At 43.5% G+C, this 24,664-nt stretch overlaps 1 protein-coding gene across 1 annotated transcript in view; it reads right to left on the bottom strand.

The window, feature by feature from the left end:
* Positions 1–24,664, bottom strand: part of gpc5a (glypican 5a) — a 1,436,107-nt gene that overhangs the window by 652,380 nt on the left and 759,063 nt on the right. The window contains exon 6 of the mRNA XM_068034439.1: positions 8,685–8,805. Within this exon, the coding sequence (XP_067890540.1) occupies positions 8,685–8,805 (121 nt within the window). The remainder of the gene's footprint in view (positions 1–8,684; positions 8,806–24,664) is intronic.

Below are 24,664 nucleotides of genomic sequence, written 5' to 3'. Positions count from 1 at the left end.
AGGCGTAGTGCAATTAACATGCAGGACGTTACAAATAAAATGTACATGGTAAATCATTAACAGGATAATGTAGATCTATTTATTGGTAATGTTTTGAAAACAAAATGGAATTTTATTGATTTGAAAAGCAGAGCATGCAAGTATGAAGGTAATAGGCTTTTGATTGATTTAGTCAACTTGATTTAGACTTTGAACATAAAAATGGGAATTAATCAGCTAATGCTGATTTAAGACCATGTCACATTATAGATTACCATTTTTTCTTGTTATTGTTCAGCTATTAGGGTGGTGATTGGTTATTTGATAGGTTATGAATGATGGCAAAGGTGCTGCAATTTAATTTTCAAGATTGCAGTACATGCTTTAGTATCTAAAATATGATGGCGTAAACTTTGTACATTATAGAGGGTTATTGTTTCAGAACCACCTTTCATAGCCACCCTCCAATAATGAGTCTCACTTCAAGACTATGGGGGAAAATTTGATAAGGCCTGTAAATGGATGTGGGGATCGCAAAGCACGATTAACCCACGCCCGTTTGAGGTGCTGCAGGCAGCACACAAACTTTGTGCTACTTGTTCATCAGCGTGATTGCAGCATACAGCCCAATGTGAAACATGCTGCTGACTAGCTGCATGCTCAGCAGGGGGCTGAGGTGTGTGCATGACCTAAAGTTAGCCTGCACTTCTTAAAAGCAGCCTGCTCCTCTTAAAGGGGAGGTGCATTCAGGTTACAGCAGCAGGTGGAACAGTCACAGAAAGGCTTTGCTGGAAGAAAGAAGACTGGTAATGAAACAACAAGCCAGAGAAAGGGCTCTCAGGTTTCCTGATGTGCCGCTGGAGGCATTAGCCCAGGTGGTTGAAAGGAGAGAGGCCATGTTTCCAAATCGAGCCAGGAGGCCCACTAGGCACACCGTGCAAAGGGAATGGGAGCAGATGGCCAGGGAAGTGAATTCCCCAGAGCCTGGCTGCTGGAAAAAGCTGAATGACTCACACCTGTGGTCAAGGGCAGTGAATGCTGCCCAATGCATCACGTCCCCATCACTCACTCATCAATAATCAGGACTGATGCCTAACAGTTGGATGCTGCACCTCAGACTCATGCGCTTACCAATGCTACCAGCCTCACATCCACCTCTCTCAGTTTCTATATATCTCCAGCTATTTAGCTATGGAAGACACATCACCCAAACACATTGCAACACATTCATTGACCTCTTCCTGCTCTCTTGTAGGATAAGGTCACACATAAATGCATGAAACAGCAGAGAACCAGCGGCAGACAGGCACACTTGCATTTTCGATTGAGAAAAGGTGACCAATAGGTTGGTCAAAGAGGTCGATTTTAAGGACCACCTTAAAGGGGAAAGAAAGGTGGAGAGATTTAGGGAGGAAATTTCAGAACTTAGGGCTTTGGCAGCTGAAGGCACAGCTGCCAATGGTGGAGCAATGATAGTTGGGGATGGGCAAGAGGCTAGAATTGGAGAAATACTGAGTTCTCAGAGGGTTATAGGGATGGAGAAGGTTATAGAGATAAAATTTTAAGTTGTATCAGATGATAGTTTGGCTATATTCCATCTGTTTGCCAGTCGTTTGCATATTGCCTGATGGAAAACATGTCTGTGGCTTTAAATAGTTTAAAGATGATTAAGTATTAAAAGGATTTCTGAAGAAGACATATGTCTTCTACAATTGTAGGAATTTTTTAAAAATCTCACACATTAACGGTTTCTTTCAATTGTGTAGCAAGCATAGTATGTTGCACAGAATTCTTTTCAATGTAGCTTTTACAACTCACTATACAAAATATTCAGTATCTATCTTAAAATAAAAATTGCACATATCCAACTTTCATGTCCATCTTGTCACATTTCCTGGGCTGAATTTTGTAAATGGATTTGGGAACCCGACGCCTGAATGATTTCCGGGTCCCAACCCCATGCTTCAGCTGCGTTGCGAATCATCAAATATACATGCCCTAATTCAGCAGAGGTTGAGTTGGCATCCAATGAGTGGTGTCAAGGGTCTGCAGGAGGCAGCAGCTGCCTGCACAGTGCAAGTGCCAAAGGCAGGTGGCAGCCAAGATGGGCCCTGCCTTGCCCGCGGAATAATAAGGTGAAGCAGTGCTTCCAAAATAAAAATAAAGTCCTGCGCTGGGGCCGGCGCAAGATTCCGTGGGCCAAAGCATTTCATCACCCACCAAAAATGTTTGTCGCCTGCCCGTTGCATATAATAGAAATAACCCTATTAGTACAGGTATCATAAAGCAATCACACTTTAGCAAACAAGAAAGTCAGACCGTTCCCCCTGGGTTCTGACTTGCAGCGCCCGAAGACCTATTAAATCTGATTGAATATTCTGCAGTTCCCTCGCCAGACAATTAAACTTGGATTGACCTGAATTAATAAATAATACAAATGATGAAAATAACTGACTATTTATTAATACAAACCTAAATAAACTTAAGGAAATATATTCTTTTGTATGTATGAAATCTTTGAGAAGACTGAGGCAATTAAAATGACAAATAAAATGACCACAATTTTGAAATTTCACCTCAGATGCTTTTTTTTTAATGAATGCCACCTATTTTTGCATCACATGAAGAGTATTCTACTATTAAATAAAATCATGAAGTCAAGGGTGAGAAAAGGCGACTCAGCATACTAGAACTCATCCCTCTAACTCTCCAAGCCTAACATTCAACTGCATCCTTAATCAATCAATCATCTCTCTCTTCTAGTTTAGTTTAGTTTAGAGATACAGCACTGAAACAGGCCCTTCGGCCCACCGAGTCTGTGCCGACCATCAACCACCCATTTATACTAATCCTACACTAATCCCATATTCCTATCACATCCCCACCTGTCCCTATATATTTCCCTACCACCTACCTATACTAGGGGCAATTTATAATGGCCAATTAACCTATCAACCTGCAAGTCTTTGGCATGTGGGAGGAAACCGGAGCACCCGGAGGAAACCCACGCAGACACAGGGAGAACTTGCAAACTCCGCACAGGCAGTACCCAGAATCGAACCCGGGTCCCTGGAGCTGTGAGGCTGCGGTGCTAACCACTGCGCCACTGTTTCATAGTTTAACCCCTTTATGCTTGTGATCGTTCTGGCTGTTCTTCCCTGTACTTTCTTCAGTGCATGTATGCCCTATATGTAGCGTGGAACCAAGAACTGAATACAGTACACCACATGTATTGCTTTAACATAACCTCTATAGACTTGCACTCGACTGCGAGGATACTTGAGACATGGTCATCGGCTAAATCCAGCCCATGAACTCTTATTATCTGGCATACAAAGACCTAGCCCACTTTTTGCACACTTGTTTATAAGTTTCTACTCATGTTGATTGTGATATTCTGACCTTTGCAGACCTGGAGGATTGGGAGACTACTTACCCTCTGGTGGATTTGGAACGTGAGGAAGCAAATTTTTTCCAATAATAAGGGAGTTGCTGTTACCAATACAATTTGGTTTGTAAATCTCAAATCACTGCAAGCAAGCGGAAAAGAAACAGGACAGGAACTTTCTCAGAGCTATTCCTGCTCCACTTGTATAATTTCACTGGAAGTGTGCAGGAAACCCAGCAAAGTTCAGAGTGAAATCGAGCGGACAGCAAGCAGCTATGAAGCAATTCCCAGCCACTAGCAACTTTACAGAGTGCAAGAATGAAAGAATTGCAGAAGAGACTCTCCATGGTTTATTAGCAGTAGACTATACCAGGCTAGAAAGAGGGCAGTTGAACATGGAAAATAGAGAACGTGGGTCAGCAACTAGCCAAAATGGTAAGTGAGAAACAGGTAGGAAGCCAATTTTGGGTGTACAAGTCTGAAGTTCATAACATGGGTCTCTTTTTTTTTAACCTAAAGGGATTCTGAATATATGAAATATTGTCAAACTTATTTTTTTCTTACACCTAGTCATCTAATCAATTCTGATTGTTTTCAACATATGGATGTTTGAATTTCTTTTTAACCTATTGTGTTGTGTGTTTTTTATATATGGGAATTATTTTTTTAATCGAGTGGTGCCGGTATTTTATTAACCAATTGCCATGGTGATTTTTTTTATATTCATGGGTGTTCTGATTCTTTTTTACCTATGAGTTGACTCCCCTGATGTTGCAAAGGGAAAGGCAGAAAATATGCCTCTCCTGCTCTCTTCTCTCTGTCTTACATTTTCTGCTTCTGTCTTGTTCTTTTGCTTCTCTATCTACCTTTTTTTCTTCTTTCTTTTCACGTGGTGGTGGTGGGCAGACTGGTGTGGTGGAGAAAGGAGCCACCAATAAATACAGGATGCATTTTTCATATCGTTTCAGGGAAATATGGCCCCCAATAACTCTCCCAACCATGATTATCCTCAGCTCCTCTCTCCCCTTGCATCCCCTACCCTTCAGCATTCTGCTATCACTCACCCTCCTACCACTTCCTCATTCCTATGATGACCTCACCTTCCTCTTCCCTTTTGAACTTCCCACTCAATCCTTGTACTTTCCCTGTCTACTTGCTCCACTATCACTCAGCTGACACTTTAAGTCTCTATCCATTCTCCCACAATCACAACTGCTCCCCCCCCCCCCGACCCCACCAAGCATGGAGGGCAAGAGGCTAGAGGCTCTTTCACCCTCAACTTGTTACCCTTCCCCACTCTTACTCTTCTTATCTGTTTCCCTTTATTTAAAAATTAGAAAGAGGTAAGAAACTGGCCACAATATCTATGCAGAGGCAAAGTAGTGGCCGAAGAACCTGGCAAGGCCTGGGAATGGGTATAATTTAATGGCAAAACCTCATTATCATTTTTTTCTTCTGTTTTCCACCCGGCATCTGGCCAAATTGACAGGCTGGCCAGTGGCCTGGAGGAAAAACCAGTGACTGGAGGCCCCAGCCAGGGACCCTTGGGAACAGTCTCCGGCTATCGCAAGGTGAGTAGGTCTGCATTCAAGTTTGGACAGAGGTAAGATCATGCATGATCAGAAGGAGGGAGGCCAAAGACTTCATTGAGGGGAACACTCCTACTCCTCCTGACCCACATGGAGTGCTGAAAAAGGTACTTACCTTATTGAACCAGCAGCTCCCACCTTCCTTACACTGCTGGGTTTCTCAATCCCTCGGAAGCCTGTGTGGCATCTGTAAAATTGAAATCAGGCTCCCAATTGCAGTGAGGGAGTCAAATTTAGTTATGTTAATGACGTGGCCCACTTCTCCATGGTGGTATACTCAGTCGCAACAAAACCAGCCTTGGCAAAACAGCAATGGGTGTGTATGTGATAGTTATGGTTTGGTTCTCTATTTTTTTCATTTTTAACTCCTTTCCCAGCCCTCTCCTGCCCACCATGTCGGGGATGCAAATTTTGAGGCCACTGTCTCTGTCAACCTTTCTCTCTACCCAACACTCACTTTCACATAGTCTCTCACACAGACGTTTAAAGATCTCACTCTCAGCCACAATATCGCAGGAGCTCAGCGACGGCGGATCCGCGGGAGCAGACTATCGAGATTAGAGCGTGCCACCGCGATTTGGGGCACGCTCATAAAGTTCAGCCCAATGCGTTAACAAGTCTTTATTATAGTTCTATACATTTGTGTCACAACATATCTTTTTCAACAAAAAGTGTTCTTCCTGTCTTCAGTGTATCGGAATCTCTGGGGGGTTATTATAATTGACAAAGACAAACTTGATTGAAGGAAAAGTAAAAGCATTGGCTGAAACTTTTAGCTGACCTCATGTACCATATCTGTATCTTTATGATAAAAATCACAAATTTTAGTAATTTTGTGGATTTTCCACCAGTAATTTGCAGTGCTTCACTGGGTGAAGGTGTGTAAGAGATAATAACATTTGTATTTCAGTTCAGTTTTTTTTTGCATAGTCACAAAAAAATATGAAAGATGGTAGCAGTTATAATTATTCTGTGGCTTACTTTCACGGCAGCAAGTGTTCTAGCCAAATGTAAGCAGAAAGTGAAGCAGGCAAAAACAAAGCCACTGAAACTTCTCAGCAAATGTTGACATGTGGTATGAAGTCTGAGTTACCATTATGGTGTTCAGCATAGCGAGAGTATTGAGGTTCAGAGCTGTGCGGTAGGGGACAAAAGTAGGGTAAATTCCCGCATTGATCACTTCCAAATCTGAGCCACATATTGTTGATACCATGGGGGCAAATTTTAACCTTTTTCAGTCACACGGACCTGAAACGTGAACTCTGGTTCTCGCTCCACAGATGCTGTCTGACCTGCTGAGTATTTCCAGCATTTTCTGTTTTTGTCTCAGATTTCCAGCATCCGCAGTATTTTGTTTTTGTACAGGCTACTATAGACATGTTCGTCTTACTTTCATTCCATATAAAATAATGGTATTGATCACCAGGAATGAAGTTGAAGATAATCTATGCATCAATAACCTATATAACATCAGTCAGCATGGATTCAGAAGAGGAAGACCCTGTCAGATCAACCTAATTGACAGCCCAAGTGGATTTTGACAAGCCCGAAGATATGGTGCGAGATTTTAGCTCATTCAAATCCCATCCAATTGTACAGCGTTAAAATCCGGTTCCTGGTGTTCCTAGAATTGCTAAAGATTCTTGATAATATTTGACAGAAAAAACTATTAATTAAACTCACATCTGCAGGGATTCAGCACACCATGGGAATGGATAAGAAACTGGATGAAAGGTAGGAAACAATTAGCTGAAGGAGATAGGTCTGTGTGGTGGTACCTCAAGGCTCAATGTTGGGTTCAATGCTGTATCTAATTTAAATCAATGTCCTGGATTCATAAACTCAAATCTGTGGAAAACACCAAACTAGTAGGGATCCAGAAATAAGAGGATGCAGTTCAGAAATTACAAAATCATTCTACAAAATATGCAAGTGGGCAGAACAATGGGAAATAAAAGTTAATACCGACAATGGTAAACAGCAGTTAATACATACAAGTGCAGCATCTGTGGAGAGAGAAACAGAGTTTAATATTTCAGGGCCGTGACCTTTCATCAGAACTGGAAAATGTTCGCAATGTAATTGGTTTTTAGCAAGTACTTCGGCAAAGAAAGGGGGGAGGGAGGAAAGTACAAAAGGAAAGGCCTGCGATACAGTGGAAGGCAGAAGTGATTAAATGACAAAGGCATGACTGTGCAAGGCAAAAGAAGTAGTAGTGGGATAAGTAAAGAAACAAAAGGAAATGGAATGTTGAGCTGTATTGCGAAAACAGTAGAATCCAAGTGAAAGAAGGTAAGAATCAAAGTGTGGCACCATGGTCAGAGGGAACTTGAATACTGCATACAGTTTTGTTTGCCAAAAAACAAGCACTGTAGGGAATGCAGAGAAAAGCTCGGAGCCTAATACCTTATGTCAGAGGTATGAGTTATGAGAAAAGGCTGGAGAAACTTGGGCTTTTCAATCTGAAAAGGAGGGATCTGAGAGGTGATTTTGCAGAACTAATTTCAGATTGTTAAATGTATAGAGAAAGTTAGCCTGTATTATTACTTTAAATTACACTGCTCGGCCTGAAAATGGCAGCTGTGCATCACGGCAGCTCAATTAAATATGCAGGGTGGCCATACCCCCAATCTTGTGGTGGGGGGGGGGGGGGGGGCGCCTCGGCAACATTGTGAACGGTGTCAGCTGTCTCTACGCAGGTGCTGGCGCCCTTTTTAAAGGGCTGCCAGCCATGCTCAGACACTGCAGAGTTGAACCCCGTACCCCCTCCCCACTGCAGCAAAAATAAATGTTGGCCCTGTTCTCCCCACAAAAACACTTGGATTGCAGAGTTGACCCTTTCTCTCCCCAATGGCACAAAATGCAGAGGTCACGCCTCTCCACCCACAACTGAACAAGGTGCAGAGGGCACCCCTTCCCCAACCCCCCACACTACAACTGCAGAGTTGGCCCCATGTTCCACCACTTTCCCCCGCGCCCCCCGTCCCCATTACACAAAAAATTCTGGGATTCCCGCTTCCCCACCTCAGTGGCGCTATCTTTCCCTGGACAGGAAAGTGAAGACACGTGAGTGCTGCCCATTGCATGGAAGATCCGGATCCAATGGTAAGATCACAGATAATTCATTTTAAATGTATTCATAGAGTTTATTCAAATATTTAAAGTCAGGTCCCGTCGCCGAGCAGTGGAGGGGCCGCCATGGAGCCTCACCGCTGCCAGGAAGATTGGGCCCAGCAATCCCAGTGTCAGGCTCCGTGGCGGGCCTCTGCCGCTCCGATCTTCCGATCTCCTCCTGCCACGGAGCCGGACATCAGGAGCTGAACAAAATTCAGCCGCTTGAGTAAAAGTACGGAATACATGGTCAAGCAAGTAAAAGATAATTTTCAGACTTATATCAGAAAATTCTTCTTCACACTAAAGTGATCAACATGTGGAATGGACTTCCAGATAAAACAGTGGTTGCATAAACCTTGGAATTATTTAAGAAACAATTGGATGCTACAATGGGGGAAAATTAGGATCTCGCTGGATAGATAAATAAAAATGGACCAAATGGTCTTTCATCTGTAATTCATGATCTTGTGAACATGGACATAAAGAGAGTTTAAAAATATTATTTTCTCTTTATTTCATACATTTGACCCCCTTTCAGTAAAAGTGTATGCTTCTGTATGAGCCTGAGATGACTTTACTGCACTGCCTTGTCATGCTTTGACAGTTCTGCTTACCTGATTGATGTGCTTCAGTTTATCAATGATCTGATTTATGACAGGGTCAGTTCCTTTCACTTTCACCTCTGGATTGCTCGACTGGGCTTTGATGCCATTGCCAACAACTTGATATGTATAACTGAAATCAATAAAAATGAATTGGTCAGTTTAAATGCCGCATTTAACTCGACAATTAAATCATTCGACACATAATTAGAAATGTACACCGAACAACACATTAATTTCATTTTTTTTAAGGTCACATTTTAATTGTACCTTTACAGGAGTTAACTACTGCATTGAGCTATGGTGCTATGTGACAACATGGGCTGAATTTTATAAGCTTGCATGACTTGTGTGCCACTGAGCCCCTATGATATTTTGAATGGAGGCTCATTTAAATGGAGGGGCCGGAACATCCTCCCCCAATGACATAGAGGGGGCAGCTGTTCTGTCCCTGGCAACGGTGTCCGGCGCCATTGCGCAGGCTCTAGCGTCTTTTTTAAAGGACTTCAAGCTCTTAGGAGAAAATTGAATTATTAAAGTTACATTATTGTGCAATTTTGTTAAAAAAATAGTTAAAAGCTGAAGGCCCTTTCCCAACCCCTCCCCCCAATGTTTTTTTTTGTTGGCCTATATCACGAAAATTAACTGTATTCCCAAACTGAACTTTCCCCCCAACCTCATCACATATGCCTTTCAACCCTATCCTACCATCCCCACAGCAAATAAAAAGTGTTTTTCCCGCTCCCCCCTGCCCTGATAATTTCACTCCTCCCCACCAGTGTCTTGTCTCAGAACTCCGAATGGAGTTTTGAAGGCACGGGACCTCCGGCCGATGGCCGGAATATCGGCGTGGGATGGCCGTCTGGATCAGGTAGGTTTATTTGCATGTTTTAAAATTAATTTTAATATTAAATGAAGGGCCCGCTGCTGGGGCCGCACCAAGGCCTCGCCGGCGCCAGTAAAATGTGACAGGGACTTCTTGGCGTCGGGGGGTTGAGGCAGGTTACTCCCGAAAGAATTTTCTGGGTCCCCCTGCCATGACCCCTGATGTCAGAGGGCTGTTAAAATTCAGCCCTATATGTACAATTCAGTTATCTTGAGCTATGAAGAAAACATGCAGGCAACTAATACCTAAAATGGAGGTCTATAATCTGTTTAGTTGATCATTCACCCTTATTGAAGAAGTAAATGTCCTGGTAGTTAGGATGAGAAAGACACAAAAGCAAGGCTTCTTCACCAAAGTTTGATTTCAGCTACAACAGGAGACTTGAAATTCTAATTATTGGTTAGATAGCTTGGGGGCAGAGTGGGGAAGCGAAAACAGAATCAACTGAAACAGGCTCCTGGACATCTGATATGTACAACTGAATGATTGTGCAGGAAGGTAGCAATGATAAACTATTGGCAGTATGTGGCGAGCAGAAATGATCTCCGGTGAAATAAATAAAGTGCTTTGGTTTGTCTTTTTAGTTGTTGAGGCGATAGACAAGTTGAAATGCTATTTTCTTGATTTATGTTCTTTGCATTGCTGCCACAATGTATGAAGGGTATTTCCAAATTGCCCAAAGAATTTTATTTAAATTCTATTTTTTGGCAAAGTAAGCATTTGGAAATAACTCTGTAGTTTCTCAAGAGTTGCAGTTTAACTCTATCTCACAGTGAGAAAACTGTACGTTCTTTTCAATTCAAAATACCACTGGACAAAGCAACATTTTCATATTTTGGATTCCAAGTAATGTGTATCTGGTAAACTTTTAAAACTGTTAATCAAGTACTCAAATTTTAATAGTACCATAAAGAAATTTCAGAATATAATTCTCGAAGAAAGCATAAGAATGTTGTATAATTTACATATGGATAAAGAAGTATAGAATTTTTATCATGAAATCATCAGTTCTAAACAATTAAATATGAAGGCTACAGTCTACAATAATCATAAAAAGAAACACTTAATCATCATAAAACATGAATTATAATAACACACAATTATTCAGCAACTTGATAATTCATATAAGATGGTAGGCAAAGACCTCCCAGCAAAGCCCACCGGGAATGACAATCATTCTTATCAGTTTATAAAGGAAATTTATTTTGACATATGTTACTCTTAAATAAAAACAACTTTTGCACCCATGTCATTATTGCTTATCATAAATGTCAGCCATAGCAATTATCTGCAATATTTAAAATAGCTTAAGTTGTGAAATGTGTTTTAAATGGCCATATAAGTGAAAATGTTTATGGAATTCAAATGCAAATATTTAAAATGTTAACATTTCAAAAGTGTGAGGCAGGAGAGAATTCAAAAGGGCATAGATTTTAATGAGTACATACTAATTCTCTCTCTCTCTCTCTCTCTCTCTCTTTGGGCCTCCTTGTCTCGAGAGACAATGGGTAAGCGCCTGGAGATGGTCAGTGGTTTGTGAAGCAACGCCTGGAGTGGCTATAAAGGCCAATTCTAGAGTGACAGACTCTTCCACAGGTGCTGCAGATAAAATTGGTTGTCAGGGCTGTTACACAGTTGGCTCTCTCCTTGCACTTCTGTCTTCCAGTTAATGTTACACTTGGACTTTTGTGTTCTGTGTCAGTGCGCCATTTTCCCACACTCTCTTGGCCAGTCTGGACATAGCAGAGGAAGCCTTTCCGATGCGCTTGTTGAATTCTGCATTGAGAGACAGGTTACTGGTGATAGTTGAGCCCAGGTAGGTGAACTCTTGAACCACTTCCAGAGTGTGGTTGCCGATATTTATGGATGGGGCATTTCTGACGTCCTGTCCCATGATGTTCATTTTCTTGAGGCTGATGGTTAGGCCAAATTTGGTGCAGGCAGCTGCAATCCTGTCGATGAGTCCATGCAGACACTCTTCAGTGTGAGATGTTAATGCAGCATCGTCAGCAAAGAGGAGTTCCCTGATGAGGACTTTCCGTACTTTGGTCTTCACTCTTAGACGGGCAAGGTTGAACAACCCGCCATCTGATCTTGTGTGGAGGAAAATTCCTTCTTCTGAAGACTTGAACGTATGTGAGAGAAGCAGGGCGAAGAAGATCCCAAACAGTGTAGGTGCGAGAACACAGCCCTGTTTCACGCCACTCAGAATAGGAAAGGGGTCTGATGAGGCGCTGCTATGCTGAATTGTGCCTTTCATATTGTCATGGAATGAGATGATGATACTTAGTAGCTTTGGTGGGCATCCAATCTTTTCTAGTAGTCTGAAGAGACCACGTCTGCTGACGAGGTCAAAGGCTTTGGTGAGATCAATGAAAGCAACGTAGAGGGGCATCTGTTGTTCACTGCATTTCTCCTGTAGCTGGTGAAGGGAGAACAGCATGTCAATGGTGGATCTCTCTGCTCGAAAGCCACACTGTGCCTCAGGGTAGACACGCTCAGCCAGCTTCTGGAGCCTGTTTAAAGCGACTCGAGCAAAGACTTTCCCCACTATGCTGAGCAGGGAGATTCCACGGTAGTTGTTGCAGTCACCGCGGTCACCCTTGTTCTGAAAGAGGGTGATAATATTGGCATCGCGCATGTCCTGTGGTACTGCTCCCTCATTCCAGAACAGGCAAAGCAGTTCGTACAGTGCTGAAAGTATAGCAGGCTTGGCACTCTTGATTATTTCAGGGGTAATGCCATCCTTCCCAGGGGCTTTTCCGCTGGCTAGAGAATCAATGGCATCACTGAGTTCCGATTTTGTTGGCTGTACGTCCAGCTCATCCATGACTGGCAGAGACTGGGCTGTATTGAGGGCAGTCTCAGTGACAACATTTTCCCTGGAGTACAGTTCCAGCTAGTGCTCAACCCAGCGGTCCATTTGCTTGCGTTGGTCAGTGATTGTTTCCCCTGATTTAGATTTGAGGGGGGGTGATCTTCTTGATGGTTGGCCCAAAAGCTCTCTTAATGCCATCATACATTCCTCTGATATTTCCGGTGTCAGATGCCAGCTGAATATGACTGCATAGGTGTTGCCAGTAGTCATTTGCGCAGCACCTGGCTGTTCTTTGTGCAGTGCTTCTGGCTGCTTTAAGTACTACGGATGTTAACTCGCTGGGGGCTTTCTTGTAGTTCAGCAGTGCAATGCGCCTAGCGGCTATGACAGGTTCCAGCTCTTCAATGTGAGATTGAAACCCGTCTGCATTCCGCTTCACACGTTTGCCATAGGTGGTCATTGCTGAGTCATAGATGGCATCTCTGATGTGGGCCCACTTGGTCTCAGCATCCCCTGTAGGAGTGTTTTGAAGGGCTTTTTCAAGTGAATTGAGAAACTTACGTCACAGTTGTGGATGAGAAATTCTGCGAGTGTTGATGCGCAGGTGGCCCTTCTGCTTGGAGTGATGCAGCTTCTTTGGTTTGAGGCTAACCTTGCTGCACACCAGGGAGTGGTCGGTGTCGCAGTCTGCACTGTGGAAGCTGCGTGTGATTTGAACGCTGTTTAAACGCCTTGTGACGATGAGGTCCAGCTGGTGCCAACAACGTGATCTTGGGTGCCTCCAAGAAACCTGGTGACAGGGTTTAATGTGAAAGAATGAGCTGGTGATGCAGAGGTTATGATATGTACACAACTCAAGCAGTCTCTGTCTATTCTCATTCATCCTACCAGTGCCATAGCGCCCAAGGCAGGAGGGCCATGAGTCATGGTCGGCCCCAACCCTGGCATTAAAGTCCCCAGCAGGAATAGGTGTTCGGTATTGGGGATGCTACTAATGATATTATGGAGTTCCTCGTAGAGCTGGTCTTTAGCTTCAGGTGGGGAGCACAGTGTTGGAGCATCAATGCTGAGTAGATGTGCTGGACCAGAGGCACTGAGCAGTCGGATGGACAGTATGCGTTTCGAGCCATTTGAGGGTGGCTCTATCATGTTGAGCAAGGAGTTTCTGATGGCGAAGCCCACTCCATGCTGTCTTGGTTCTTCAGGATCCCTACCCTGCCAGAAGAAGGTATTGTCTTGCTCTCTTAGAGATCTGCTCGCAGGGAGGCGTGTCTCCTGAAGTGCTGAAATGTCCACATTGAGTCTACTGAGCTCGTTGTTAATGATGGCGGTCTTCCGAGAATCGTCGATTTGTGTAAGGTCTTCCGACAGGCCAGGACACATAGTTCTGACGTTCCAGCTTGCAAAACGAAGGGCTGGTACCTTCTTTCCTTTTTTGGTTGTGCTGTTTGGTGCGGTGTTACATTCCACTTGTTGGGCACTGACCCTGAGCTCCAAGCACCCATTGAAGCAGGTGCACTGTGGCGGGACAGAACCTTACTGACTGGGGGCTGCCCGGTTTGAGGCGGGCGGTAGCTGTCCAGTGAGATGCGATGACCTCTCCCACCGACAAAGGCAACCCCGTGGCGCCCAATCTCTACGCCAATTGAGCCGGACTTATAACCCGTAACTGCTGCCTTCCGTGTTGATTTGGTCGCTGTGAGGCGACTATGGTGTGACCTCTACATGGCGCATGCCTGGGCGGATGTATGGAGGTTGTGAGATGCCCAAGCATCAAAACCCCCCTCTCGGCCTTTCTGGTGGGGTCCAAAGAAGTGCAGAGCACAACGTTTGGCACCGGTATGGCTGCAGGAACTGCCGGAAACATGCCAAAGGTGACACTTGACCGCCTTCGGGGTTCCGCTCCGGATTTTCTGTAAGGGCTTACTCCCTTCGCCTTGGTCTCTCCCAAGACGCCCACAAGGCAGTGAAGTACATACTAATTAAAACTAATAAAACTATATAGCTGTAAGTTCAGATTTTTAAGTTTACATAACAACATTAACTGGAAGACATTAAATTAATGACAGGTCACAGAAGAGGAAGCCTTTAGTTAGTGGCCAATCAGTCAGACTGTCAAAATGTAATGTTGGTGCTCTCTCTATACCAATTGAAACAACTTGTGGAAACATTCTTCAATTGCTTTCAATTTGCCATCTGGCACATTGCTGGATAAGGTGAGTCTTCTTCCCTGAAGGTCTTTTTTCAAATGCGCAAGATCTTCACGGTGCTTGAACACTGTCAAGAACTCTAATTTTATACTGATTTTTAAAAGAACATTCCCATTATATGCTATTCAAAAGTCATTAGTCACTTTTCTGCATGTTAATGCGAAGTAAGGTGAGCTAATAGAATGTAAAGATCCTCAGCGCAGCACAGTGAGCCCAACAACTTCAAAACAGCAACTGTAGCGATTGACCCTGAACAGGTTTTAGTTCAGCCTGAAATGTTAAATTTCTCTTTAAAGGAATAATGGACTTGCCATCTGTTCTCATTTTTTCTCCCATACAACCACAGTAATGCATCACTTCAGTTGAAAGACAAATGTCTAGAAAAGGAACTCATCTCCATCACATTGTGTGTTAAAGGCTGAACTATAATTAATATTAAAGAGGAGAAAAAATAGAAAAAGAAAATAAACTGCTGAAAAAAGCAAAATGTTATTGACTTTTCAGCAAGAACTAAGCATGACGTCCTGGGCTCCTCACGTCGGGGCCACGGACAAGAACTGGAGGGAAGCGGTGACATTACTGAATTTTGAAGAGGGGGCAAAGTATATTGCTAATTTGGACAGAAGCTAAATTTATCTTTGCAATAGGTATGCTATGAAAGTTTCTGGTTCTGAATTGAGGCATTTCATTCTGAATTGAAGCAATTCATTCTCCTTAAATTTGAACTCTGAGATGTACAAATTTCACTTCATGTAAACTCACGCATATAACACACAGCAGGGATAGAACTGCCTGTCATATTTTTAGGATTTACTTAGATATTTCTCTGGTGCTCAGTGTCAAAGGTCATTATAGTAAACAAGCCCTCACTACTTACAAGCTAGAGTATCGCATCATAGAATGTTACAACGTAGAAATAGGCTGTTGAACACACTAAATCTACACAGGTGGTTATGCTGCCACCTTTAATGACCTAGACTCCAATTATAACTTCCGATGGTTGTCATTGGGATGGACGCTGTTGTGAAATAGAATTCATCCACTTTTTGTGGCACAAGGCCCAGGATATTTAGAAGTAATGGAATAAACAGAACAGTGGCAGCATGAATACGAAATTGGCTGAGTGACAGGAAACAGAGCGTTGTTGTAAACAGCTGTTTTTTTGGACTGGAGGAAGCTATATAGTGGGGTTCCCCAGGGGTCGGTGCTATGACCCCCTGCTTTTCTTGATAGAAATTAATGACCTAGACTTGGGTGTACAAGGCACAATTTCAAAATTTCAAGATGACACAAAACTTGGAAGTATTGTGAACTGTGAGGAGGATAGTGATAAACGTCAAGAGGATACAGGCCGGATGGTGGAATGGGCAGACAAGTGGCAGATTAAATTTAATGCAGAAAAGTGTGAAGTGATTCATTTTGGTAGGAAGAATGAAGAGAGGCAATTTATATTAAAGGGTACAATTCTGAAGAGGCTGCAGGATCAGAGGGACCTGGGGGTGCATGCACACAAATCACTGAAGGTTGCAGGGCAGGTTGAAAAAACAGTTAATAAAGCATTTGGGATCCTGAGCTTTATAAATAGGGGCATAGAGTATCAAAACAAGGAAGTTATGATAAATCTGTACAAAACACTGGTTTGGCCTCAACTGGAGTATTGTGTCCAATTCTGGGCACCACACTTTTGGAAAGATGTTGAGGCATTAGAGAGGGTGCACAGTGGCGCAGTGGTTAGCACCGCAGCCTCACAGCTCCAGTGACCTGGGTTCACTTCTGGGTACTGCCTGTGCGGAGTTTGCAAGTTCTCCCTGTGACTGCGTGGGTTTTCGCCGGGTGCTCCGGTTTCCTCCCACAGCCAAAGACTTGCAGGTTGATAGGTAAATTGGCCATTATAAATTGCCCCTAGTATAGGTAGGTGGTAGGGAAATTGTGGGGATGTGGTTGGGAATATGGGATTAATGTAGGATTAGTATAAATGGGTGGTTGATGGTCGACACAGACTTGGTGGGCCGATGGGCCTGTTTCAGTGCTGTATCTCTAAATAACATAATAATAAAAAGATTCATGGGAATGGTTCCAGGGATGAGGAACTTCAGTTACCAGGATAGGTTGGAGAAGCTGGGTCTGTTCTCCTTGGAGAAGAGGAGATTTGATAGAGGTGTTCAAAATCATGTTGAGTCTGGACACAGCGTAGATCGCTGAAGGATCCAGAATCAGAGGACGCCGATTTAAGGTGATTGGGAAAACAACCAGAGGCGACATGAGGAAAAATCTTTTTATGTAATGAGTGGTTAGGATTTGGAATGCACTGCCTGAGAATGTGGTGGAGGCAGATTCAATGAAGGCCTTCAAAAGAGGGCTGGATAATTATCTGGAAAAAAAACAATGTAGGGCTATGGGGAAAAGGCAGGGGAGTGGGACTAGGTGAGTTGCTCTTGCAGAAAGCCAGCATGGACACGACAGGCCAAATGACCTCCTTCTGTGCTGTGGTCATTCTATGGTTCTAAGTCAGCAGCAGAAGTGTGGTCCCTCCAACTAGAGACAGTGCACCAGAGGATCCAGGATCTCAAGAGAGCATGACAGGTGAGTGGCATAACACTTTCAGGTGCCAAGCCCCACACTGTGACTTGCCCAGCATTCTCCCATGCAGCATTCCTCAGGACAACACACCTTGCAACTCCACACCTCTCTCTCAGGGCATGTCACATTCCCATCTGAAAAGCCAACACTCACCCTCAGCCTATTGCCCTCTCACACCCATGCCTCACAGTTACCCTCTACAAATGTTGCCCTTCTGTGTTATCCACACAAGCCATTACAAACACTCACAACTCTCTGCTTTCTCTCTTTGCAGGAGACGACAGTATACAACATCTGGGTGAAGTAGAGACCCAGGGAGTGGCCTTCCAGTGAGAGGCACCTTATCGGCCACTGGCAATGCATGCCCACCTGCCTCACTGGCAAGAACTTCTTTTTTCAGGAGGTTGCAGATAACAACAGCGACCTGCCATGACAGCCTGAGCCTCCTGAGGCACAGGTGCTCAGACATGTCAAGAGCTGATCCCCTGTTTATAGACCCTGTGTTGTGGGGGTCTCCCCTTCTTCCAGCTGAATGTTTGTTCCATCCCCTCTGTCCTGTGGAGGGGCATGCGGCTGCACAAAGATTGAGCTCTGGGTTTTGGAACTTGAGCTGTGGTTGGAGTCACTGTTGTGCATCTGCAAGGTGGAGGACTACATGGATAGCACTTTTAGGGAGGTGGTCACACCGCAGGGTAGGAGCATACAGGCAGGTAGGGAATGGGTGACTGCCAGGCAGTCTAAGAGAACCAGGCAGGTAGTGCAGGAGTCCCCTGATATAATCTCACTCGCGAATCGGTTTTTCATTTTGGATACTGGTGAGGGTGATGATTCCTCAGAGGAGTACAGTCAGAGCCAAGTTTGTGGCACCACAGATGGCTCAGGTGCACAGGAGGGGACGAACAAGAGTGGAAGAGCAGTAGTGATAGGGAATTTGTTAGTTAAAGGAACAGATAGGTGCTTCTGCGGCAGTAATCGTGACTCCAGGGTGGTGTGTTGCCCCGCTGGTGCAAGGGTGTCATGGAGCGGCTGCAGGACATTCTTCTGGGGGACGGTGAACAGCCAGAGGTCGTGGACCACATTGGTACCAATGACATAGATAAGAAGGGGGAATGAGGTCCTGAAAGCAGATTTCAGGGAGCTAGGAAGGAGATTAAAAAGCAAGACCTCAAAAGCAGTAATCTCAGGATTACTCTCAGTCCCATGTGCAAGTGAGCAAAAGAATAGGAGGATTGAGCGATTGAACACTGGTTGGAGAACTTGTGTAGGAGGAAGGGCATCAGATTTCTGAGACATTAGGACCGGTTCTGGGGCAGGTAGGACCTGTACAAGATGGACGGGTTGCATCTTAGCATTACTGGGACGGGTATCCTTGCAGGGTGATTTGCTAGTGCTGTTGAGGAGGGTTTAAACTAAATTTTCAGGGGGATGGGAACCTGAGATGGAGCTCAGATTGGAGGGAAGCAAAACTGATAACTTGTCAGGGGTGTGAGAACCAGGAGCAAGTATCAGCGAGGAATACCAAGGTGCACAGAATACTGGGGGAGATAGATAGCACGAGAGTACATACATACATACAAGAGTAGGGAATAGTATCTTGCTAGGTGGGGTCAGAGTAAGGGAGAAAGTAATAAAGTCTGAATCAGGGTTAATGTGCATGTATGTGAATGCACAGACTGTGGTTAATAAGACTGGTGAGGTACAGGCACAGATTGCCATGTGGCAATATGATCTTGTGGCTATAACAGAGACCTGGCTCAAAGAAGGGCAGGACCCGGTGTTAAATATTCCTGGATACAAGGTGTTCAGGAAAGATGGAAAAGGGAAAAAGGGTGAGGGGTGGTGGCATTGATTAAGGAGAGCATTGCAGTGCTGGAGAAAAAGGATGTACAAGAGGGGTCGAGGAAAGAATCAATTTGGCTAGAGCTAAGGAACAAAAAAGGTGCGGTTACATTGCTCGGTGTTGTCTATAGGCCACCAGCTAGTGGGAAGGATGTGGAGGAACAAATTTGCAAGGAAATTACAGAGAGGTGCAAAAATTAAAGGGGGGACCTTAATTATCCAAACATAGACTGGGATAATAGTAGTGTAAAGGGCAAGAGTTCCGAGAGTGTGTTCAGGAAAATTTTCTACAACAGTATGTTGCTCGTGCAACGAGAAAGTAGGCACTGCTATACCTGGTTCTTGGGAATGAGGTGAGCCAAGTGGATCAAGTATCAGTAGGAGAGCATTTAGGGGATGGTGATCATTGTATCATAAGGTTTAGGCTGACCATGGAAAAGGACAAAGAGCAATCCAGGGTAAGAATAATTAACTGGGGGAAGGCAAACTTCAATGCGTTAAGAATGGAGCTGGGGCAAATAAATTGGAGTCAAAAGTTGGCAGGATAACCAGTAGCTGAACAATCTTCAAAGAAGAGATAGTTTGGGCACAGTCACGATATGTTCCCTCGAAGGGGAAAAGTAGGGAAAACAAATCCAGAGCTCCCTGGATGACAAAAAGATAGAGATTAAGATAAAGAAGAAAAAGTGTACTTATGACAAATGCGAAGTAGAAAATACTATTGAGAACCAGGCTGAATATCGAAGGTCCAGAGGGGAATGGAAAAGCAAATAAGAGAAGCAAAGAGAGAGCATGATATGAGACTGGCAGCTAGCTTTAAAGGAAATCCCAAAGTTTTCTATCGGCATATAAATAGTAAAAGGAGGAATGGGGCTGATTATGGACCAGAAAGGGGATTTACAAATGGAGGCAGAGGGCAGAGCTGAGGTATTAAAGGAATACTTTGCATCTGTCTTTACCAAAGAAGAAGATGCAATTCAGGCAATGTTGAAAGCAGAAGTAAGTCAGACACTAGAGGGGTTTAAACTTGATAAAGAGGAAGTACTAGATAGGCTGTCTGTACTTAAAGTGGATAAAACACCGGGACCAGATGTGATGCATCCAAGGATACTGAGGGAAGTGAAGGTGGAAATCGCAGAGGCACTGGCCATAATTTTTCAGTCTTCGTTAGACTCAGGGGTGGTGCCAGAGTACTGGAGAATTGCAAATGTTACAGCTTTGTTCAAAAAAGGGTGTAAAGATAAACCCAGCAACTACAGGCTAGTGAGTTTAACTTCAGTGGTGGGAAAACTTCTAGAAAAAATAATTCGGGACAAAATCAATAGTCACATGGACAACTGCGAGTTAATTAAGGAAAGCCAGCATGAATTTCTTCAGGGGAAATCATGTTTAACTAACTTGCTGGAGTTTTTTGAGGAGGTAATAGAGAGGGTTGATGAGGGCAATGCTGTTGATGTGATGTACATGGACTTTCAAAAGGCATTTGATACAGTGCCACACAACAGCGTTATAAGCAAACCTGGAGCTCATGGAATAAAAGGGACAGTAGCAACATGAATAAAAAATTGGCTGAGTGACAGGAAACAAAGAGTAGTGGTTAATGGATGTTTTCCAGGCTGGAGGAAGTGGAGTTCCCCGGGGATCAGTGTTGGGACCCTTGCTTTTCCTGATATATATTAACGATCTAGACCTTGGTGTACAGGGCACAATTTCAAAGTTTGCAGATGTTACGAAACATGGAAGCATTGTGAACTGTGAGGAGGATATTGTAGAACTTCAAAATGACAGAGACAAGTTGGTGGAATGGGCAGACAGGTGGCAAACGAAGTTCAATGCAGAGAAATGTGAAGTGATTCATTTTGGTAGGAAGAATATGGAGAGACAATATAGAATAAAGGGTACAATCTAAAGGAGGTGCAGGAACAGTGGGACCTAGGTGTAAATGTGCATAAGTCATTGATGGTCACAGAACAGGTTGAGAGAGCTTACAGTATCCTGGGCTTTATTCACAGGGGCATAGAGTATGAAAGCAAGGAAGCTATTTTGAACTTGTATAGGACACTAGTTTGCCGTCAGCTGGAGTATTGTGTCTAGTTCTGGGCACCGCACTTTAGGAAAGACGTGAGGGGAGAGAGTACAGAAAAGATTCACGAGAATGGTTCCAGGGATGAGGAACTTCAGTTATCAAGATAGATTGGAGAAGTTAGGACAGCTTTCCTTGGAGAAGAGAAGGCTGAGAGGTGATTTGATAGAGGTATTCAAAATCATGAGGGTTCTGGACAGACTGTTTCCACTCGTGAAAGGATCGGGAACGAGAGGGCACAGATTTAAAGTATTGGGTGAGAGAAGCAAAAGTGACATGAGGAAAAACTTTTTCACGCAGCGAGTGGTTAAAACGATCTGGAATGCACTGCCTGAGAATGTGGTGCAGGCAGGTTCAATTGAAGCATTCAAAAGGGAATTAGACAGTTATATGAAAAGGAAGAATGTGCAGGGTTATGGGGAGAAGGCAGGGGAATGGAACAGAGGGAATTGCTCTCTCGGAGAGCTGGTACAGACACGATGGGCCGAATGGCCTCCTTCTGCACTGTAATGATTCTGTGGTTCTCTGATTCTGAGAAGGCAGCAGCTGCTGCTGGTGGTGTTGCTCCTGCTGCTGTTGGTACTATTGGTGATGGTGTTGCTTCTCCTCTTATCCCTCATCAGAGGTGTAAGATGGCTGCACAAGCTTCTCCCATGACATGGTAAAGGCTGGCAGCAGGGAAGTGAAGGTGAGTGAAGTGCAAGACAGGTGAAGTGCCTTCCATAAAGTTGTCAATCATCTCTCAAGCTGTGATAGCACTCTCTCAGAGAAGAAGTGCTTTGAACAACAGTCTCTTCTATTTAACTGATCAAAGGCTTCCCAACTCATCAGTTTCACTGAAGAAGCACTTCCCAATGACACAGTCCTTTCAGAGATCCTGGTGAGTTGCTGACACGTCAGGAAACAGATGCCTGGCTGTTAAAGCCAGAATGCTAGGTTAAAACAAAAGGTAAGTACCTATTAAAATATTTATATGCTTTACCCTGCATGGGGGTTTCCCACTCACCTTCAATCCACCTCAGTGAAATGTAGAATTGGGCGGGATGATGTGCGGATCCTGACCCACTATCATTCTTAGGGGATTTAAATCCCTGCATGCACCCAAACCCACCTAAATAAACAAACATGCATAAAAATTAGGAGCAGGAGTAGGCCATTCAGCCCCTCGAGCCTACTCCTCCATTCAATAAGATCATGGCTGATCTAGCTGTAACCTCATCTCCACATTCCCACCTACCCCTGATAACATCTCACCCCCTTGCTGATCAAGGATCTATCTACCCCTGCCTTAAAAATACTTAAAGACTCTGCTTCCACTGCCTTTTGAGGATGTTAGTTCCAAAGCCTCACGACCCTCTGAGAGAAGAAAATTCTCCTCATCTCTGTCTTAAATGGGTGACCCCTTATTTTTAAACAGTGACCTCCCTAGTTCTAGATTCTCCCACAAGGGGAAACATCTTTTCAACATTCACCCCGTCAAGACCCCTCAGGATCTTATATGTTTCAATCAAGTCGCCTCTTATTCTTCTAAACTCCAGTGGATACAAGCCTAGCCTGCCCAACCTTTCCTCATAACACAACCTGCTCATTCCAGGTATTAATCTGGTAAACCTTCTCCAAACTGCTTCCAACACATTTACATCCTTCCTTAAATAAGGAGATCGATACTGTACACAGTACTCCAGATGTGGTCTCACCAATGCCCTGTATAGCTGAAGCAAAACCTCCCTGCTTTTGTATTCAATTCCTCTTGCAATAAACAATAACATTCTATTAGCTTTCCTAATTACTTGCTGCACCTGCAAACTAACCTTTTGCAAGTCATACACCAGGACATCCAGATCCCTCTGCATCTCAGAGCTCTGCAATCTCTCATCATTTAGATGATATGCTTCTTTTTTATTCTTTCTGCCAAAATGGACAATTTCACTTTCCCACATTATACTCCAATTGCCAGATCTTTGCCCATTCTCTTAACCTATCTATATTCCTTTGTAACCTCCTGATGTCCTCCTCACAAGTTACTTTCCTACCTATCTTTGTGTCATCAGCAAATTTAGCAACCATACCTTCAGTCCCTTCATCTAACTAATTTATATAAATTGTAAAAGGTTGAGGCCCCATCACAGATCCCTGCGGCCAAGCACTCGTTACAACTTGACAACCAGAAAATTATCCATTTATGCTTACTCTCTGTTTCCTGTTAGCTAGCCAATCTTCGATCCATGCCAAAATGTTACCCCCTATACCATGAGCTTTTATTTTCTGCAATAACCTTTGATGTGGCATCTTATCAAATGCCTTCTGGAAATCTATGTACAGTACATCCACCAGCGCCCCGTTATCCACAGCACATGTTACTTCTTCAAAGAACGCCAATAAATTGGTTAAACATGATTTCCCTTTCACAAAACCATGTTGACTCTGCCTGATTACCGTGAATTGTTCTAAGTGCCCTGCTAGAACGTCTTTCATAATAGTTCTAACATTTTCCCTATGACGGATGTTAAGCTAACTCATCTGTAGTTTCCTGCTTTCTGTCTCCCTCCCTTTTTGAATAAATGAGTTCCATTGGCTATTTTCCAATCTTCTGGAACCTTTCCCGAATCTAGGTAATTTTGAAAAATTAAAACCAACGTATCGATTATCTCACAAGCCACTTCTTTTAGGGCCCTAGGATGGAGTCCATCAAGACCCAGGGACTTGTCAGCCTACAGCTCCAACAATTTGCTCAGTATCACTTCCCTGGCGATTCTAATTTTCTTGAGTTCTTCCCTCCCTTCCATTTTCTGATTTACAGCTATTCCTGAGATGTTACTTGTATCCTCTATAGTGAAGGCTGACGCAAAACACCTGTTTAATTCATCTGCTATCTCCTTATTTTCCCTTATTATTTCCCAGACTCACTTTCTATAGGACCAACACTCACTTTGTTAACTCTTCGTTTTTAAGTATCTGTAGAAACTCATACTATCTGCTTTTATATTTCTAGCTAGCTTTCTGTTGTACTGTAATTTTTCCCTCCATATCAATCTTTTCGCCATTCTTTGCTGTTTTTCTATTCTTCCAATCTTCTGACCTGCCACCCATCTTTGCACAATTACATGCTTTTTCTTTAAGTTTGATACTATTTTTTAACTTTTTTAGTTGATTACGGATAGTGAATCCTCCCTTTGGAATTTTTCTTTCTCATTGGAATCTATTCTATTCATATCCATTCTGTGTATTCTGAAATATCCCCTTAAATGTCTGCCACTGCATTTCTATTGACCTATCCCTTAACCTTCTTTGCCAGTTCAGTCTAGCTAGCTCTGCTTTCATGCCCTCATAATTGCACTGATTTGAGTTTAAAATACTAGTCTTGGACTCATTCTTCTCTCCCTCAAACTAAATGTAAAATTCAATCGTATTATGATCGCTTCTACCTTGGGGCGCCTTCAGTATGAGGTCATCAATTTTTCTTATCTCATTGCCAATACCAGGTCACTTATAGCCTGCTCTCTGGTTGGTTCTAGAATGTGCTGTTCTAAGAAACTATCCCAAAAACATTCTATGAACTCCTCATCTGGGCTACCT

Source organism: Heterodontus francisci, chromosome 6, assembly GCF_036365525.1.
Source record: "Heterodontus francisci isolate sHetFra1 chromosome 6, sHetFra1.hap1, whole genome shotgun sequence".
Taxonomy (NCBI): domain Eukaryota; kingdom Metazoa; phylum Chordata; class Chondrichthyes; order Heterodontiformes; family Heterodontidae; genus Heterodontus; species Heterodontus francisci.
The sequence above is the reverse complement of the archived record's forward strand: the minus strand, read 5'-3'. Positions and strand labels throughout refer to the sequence as shown.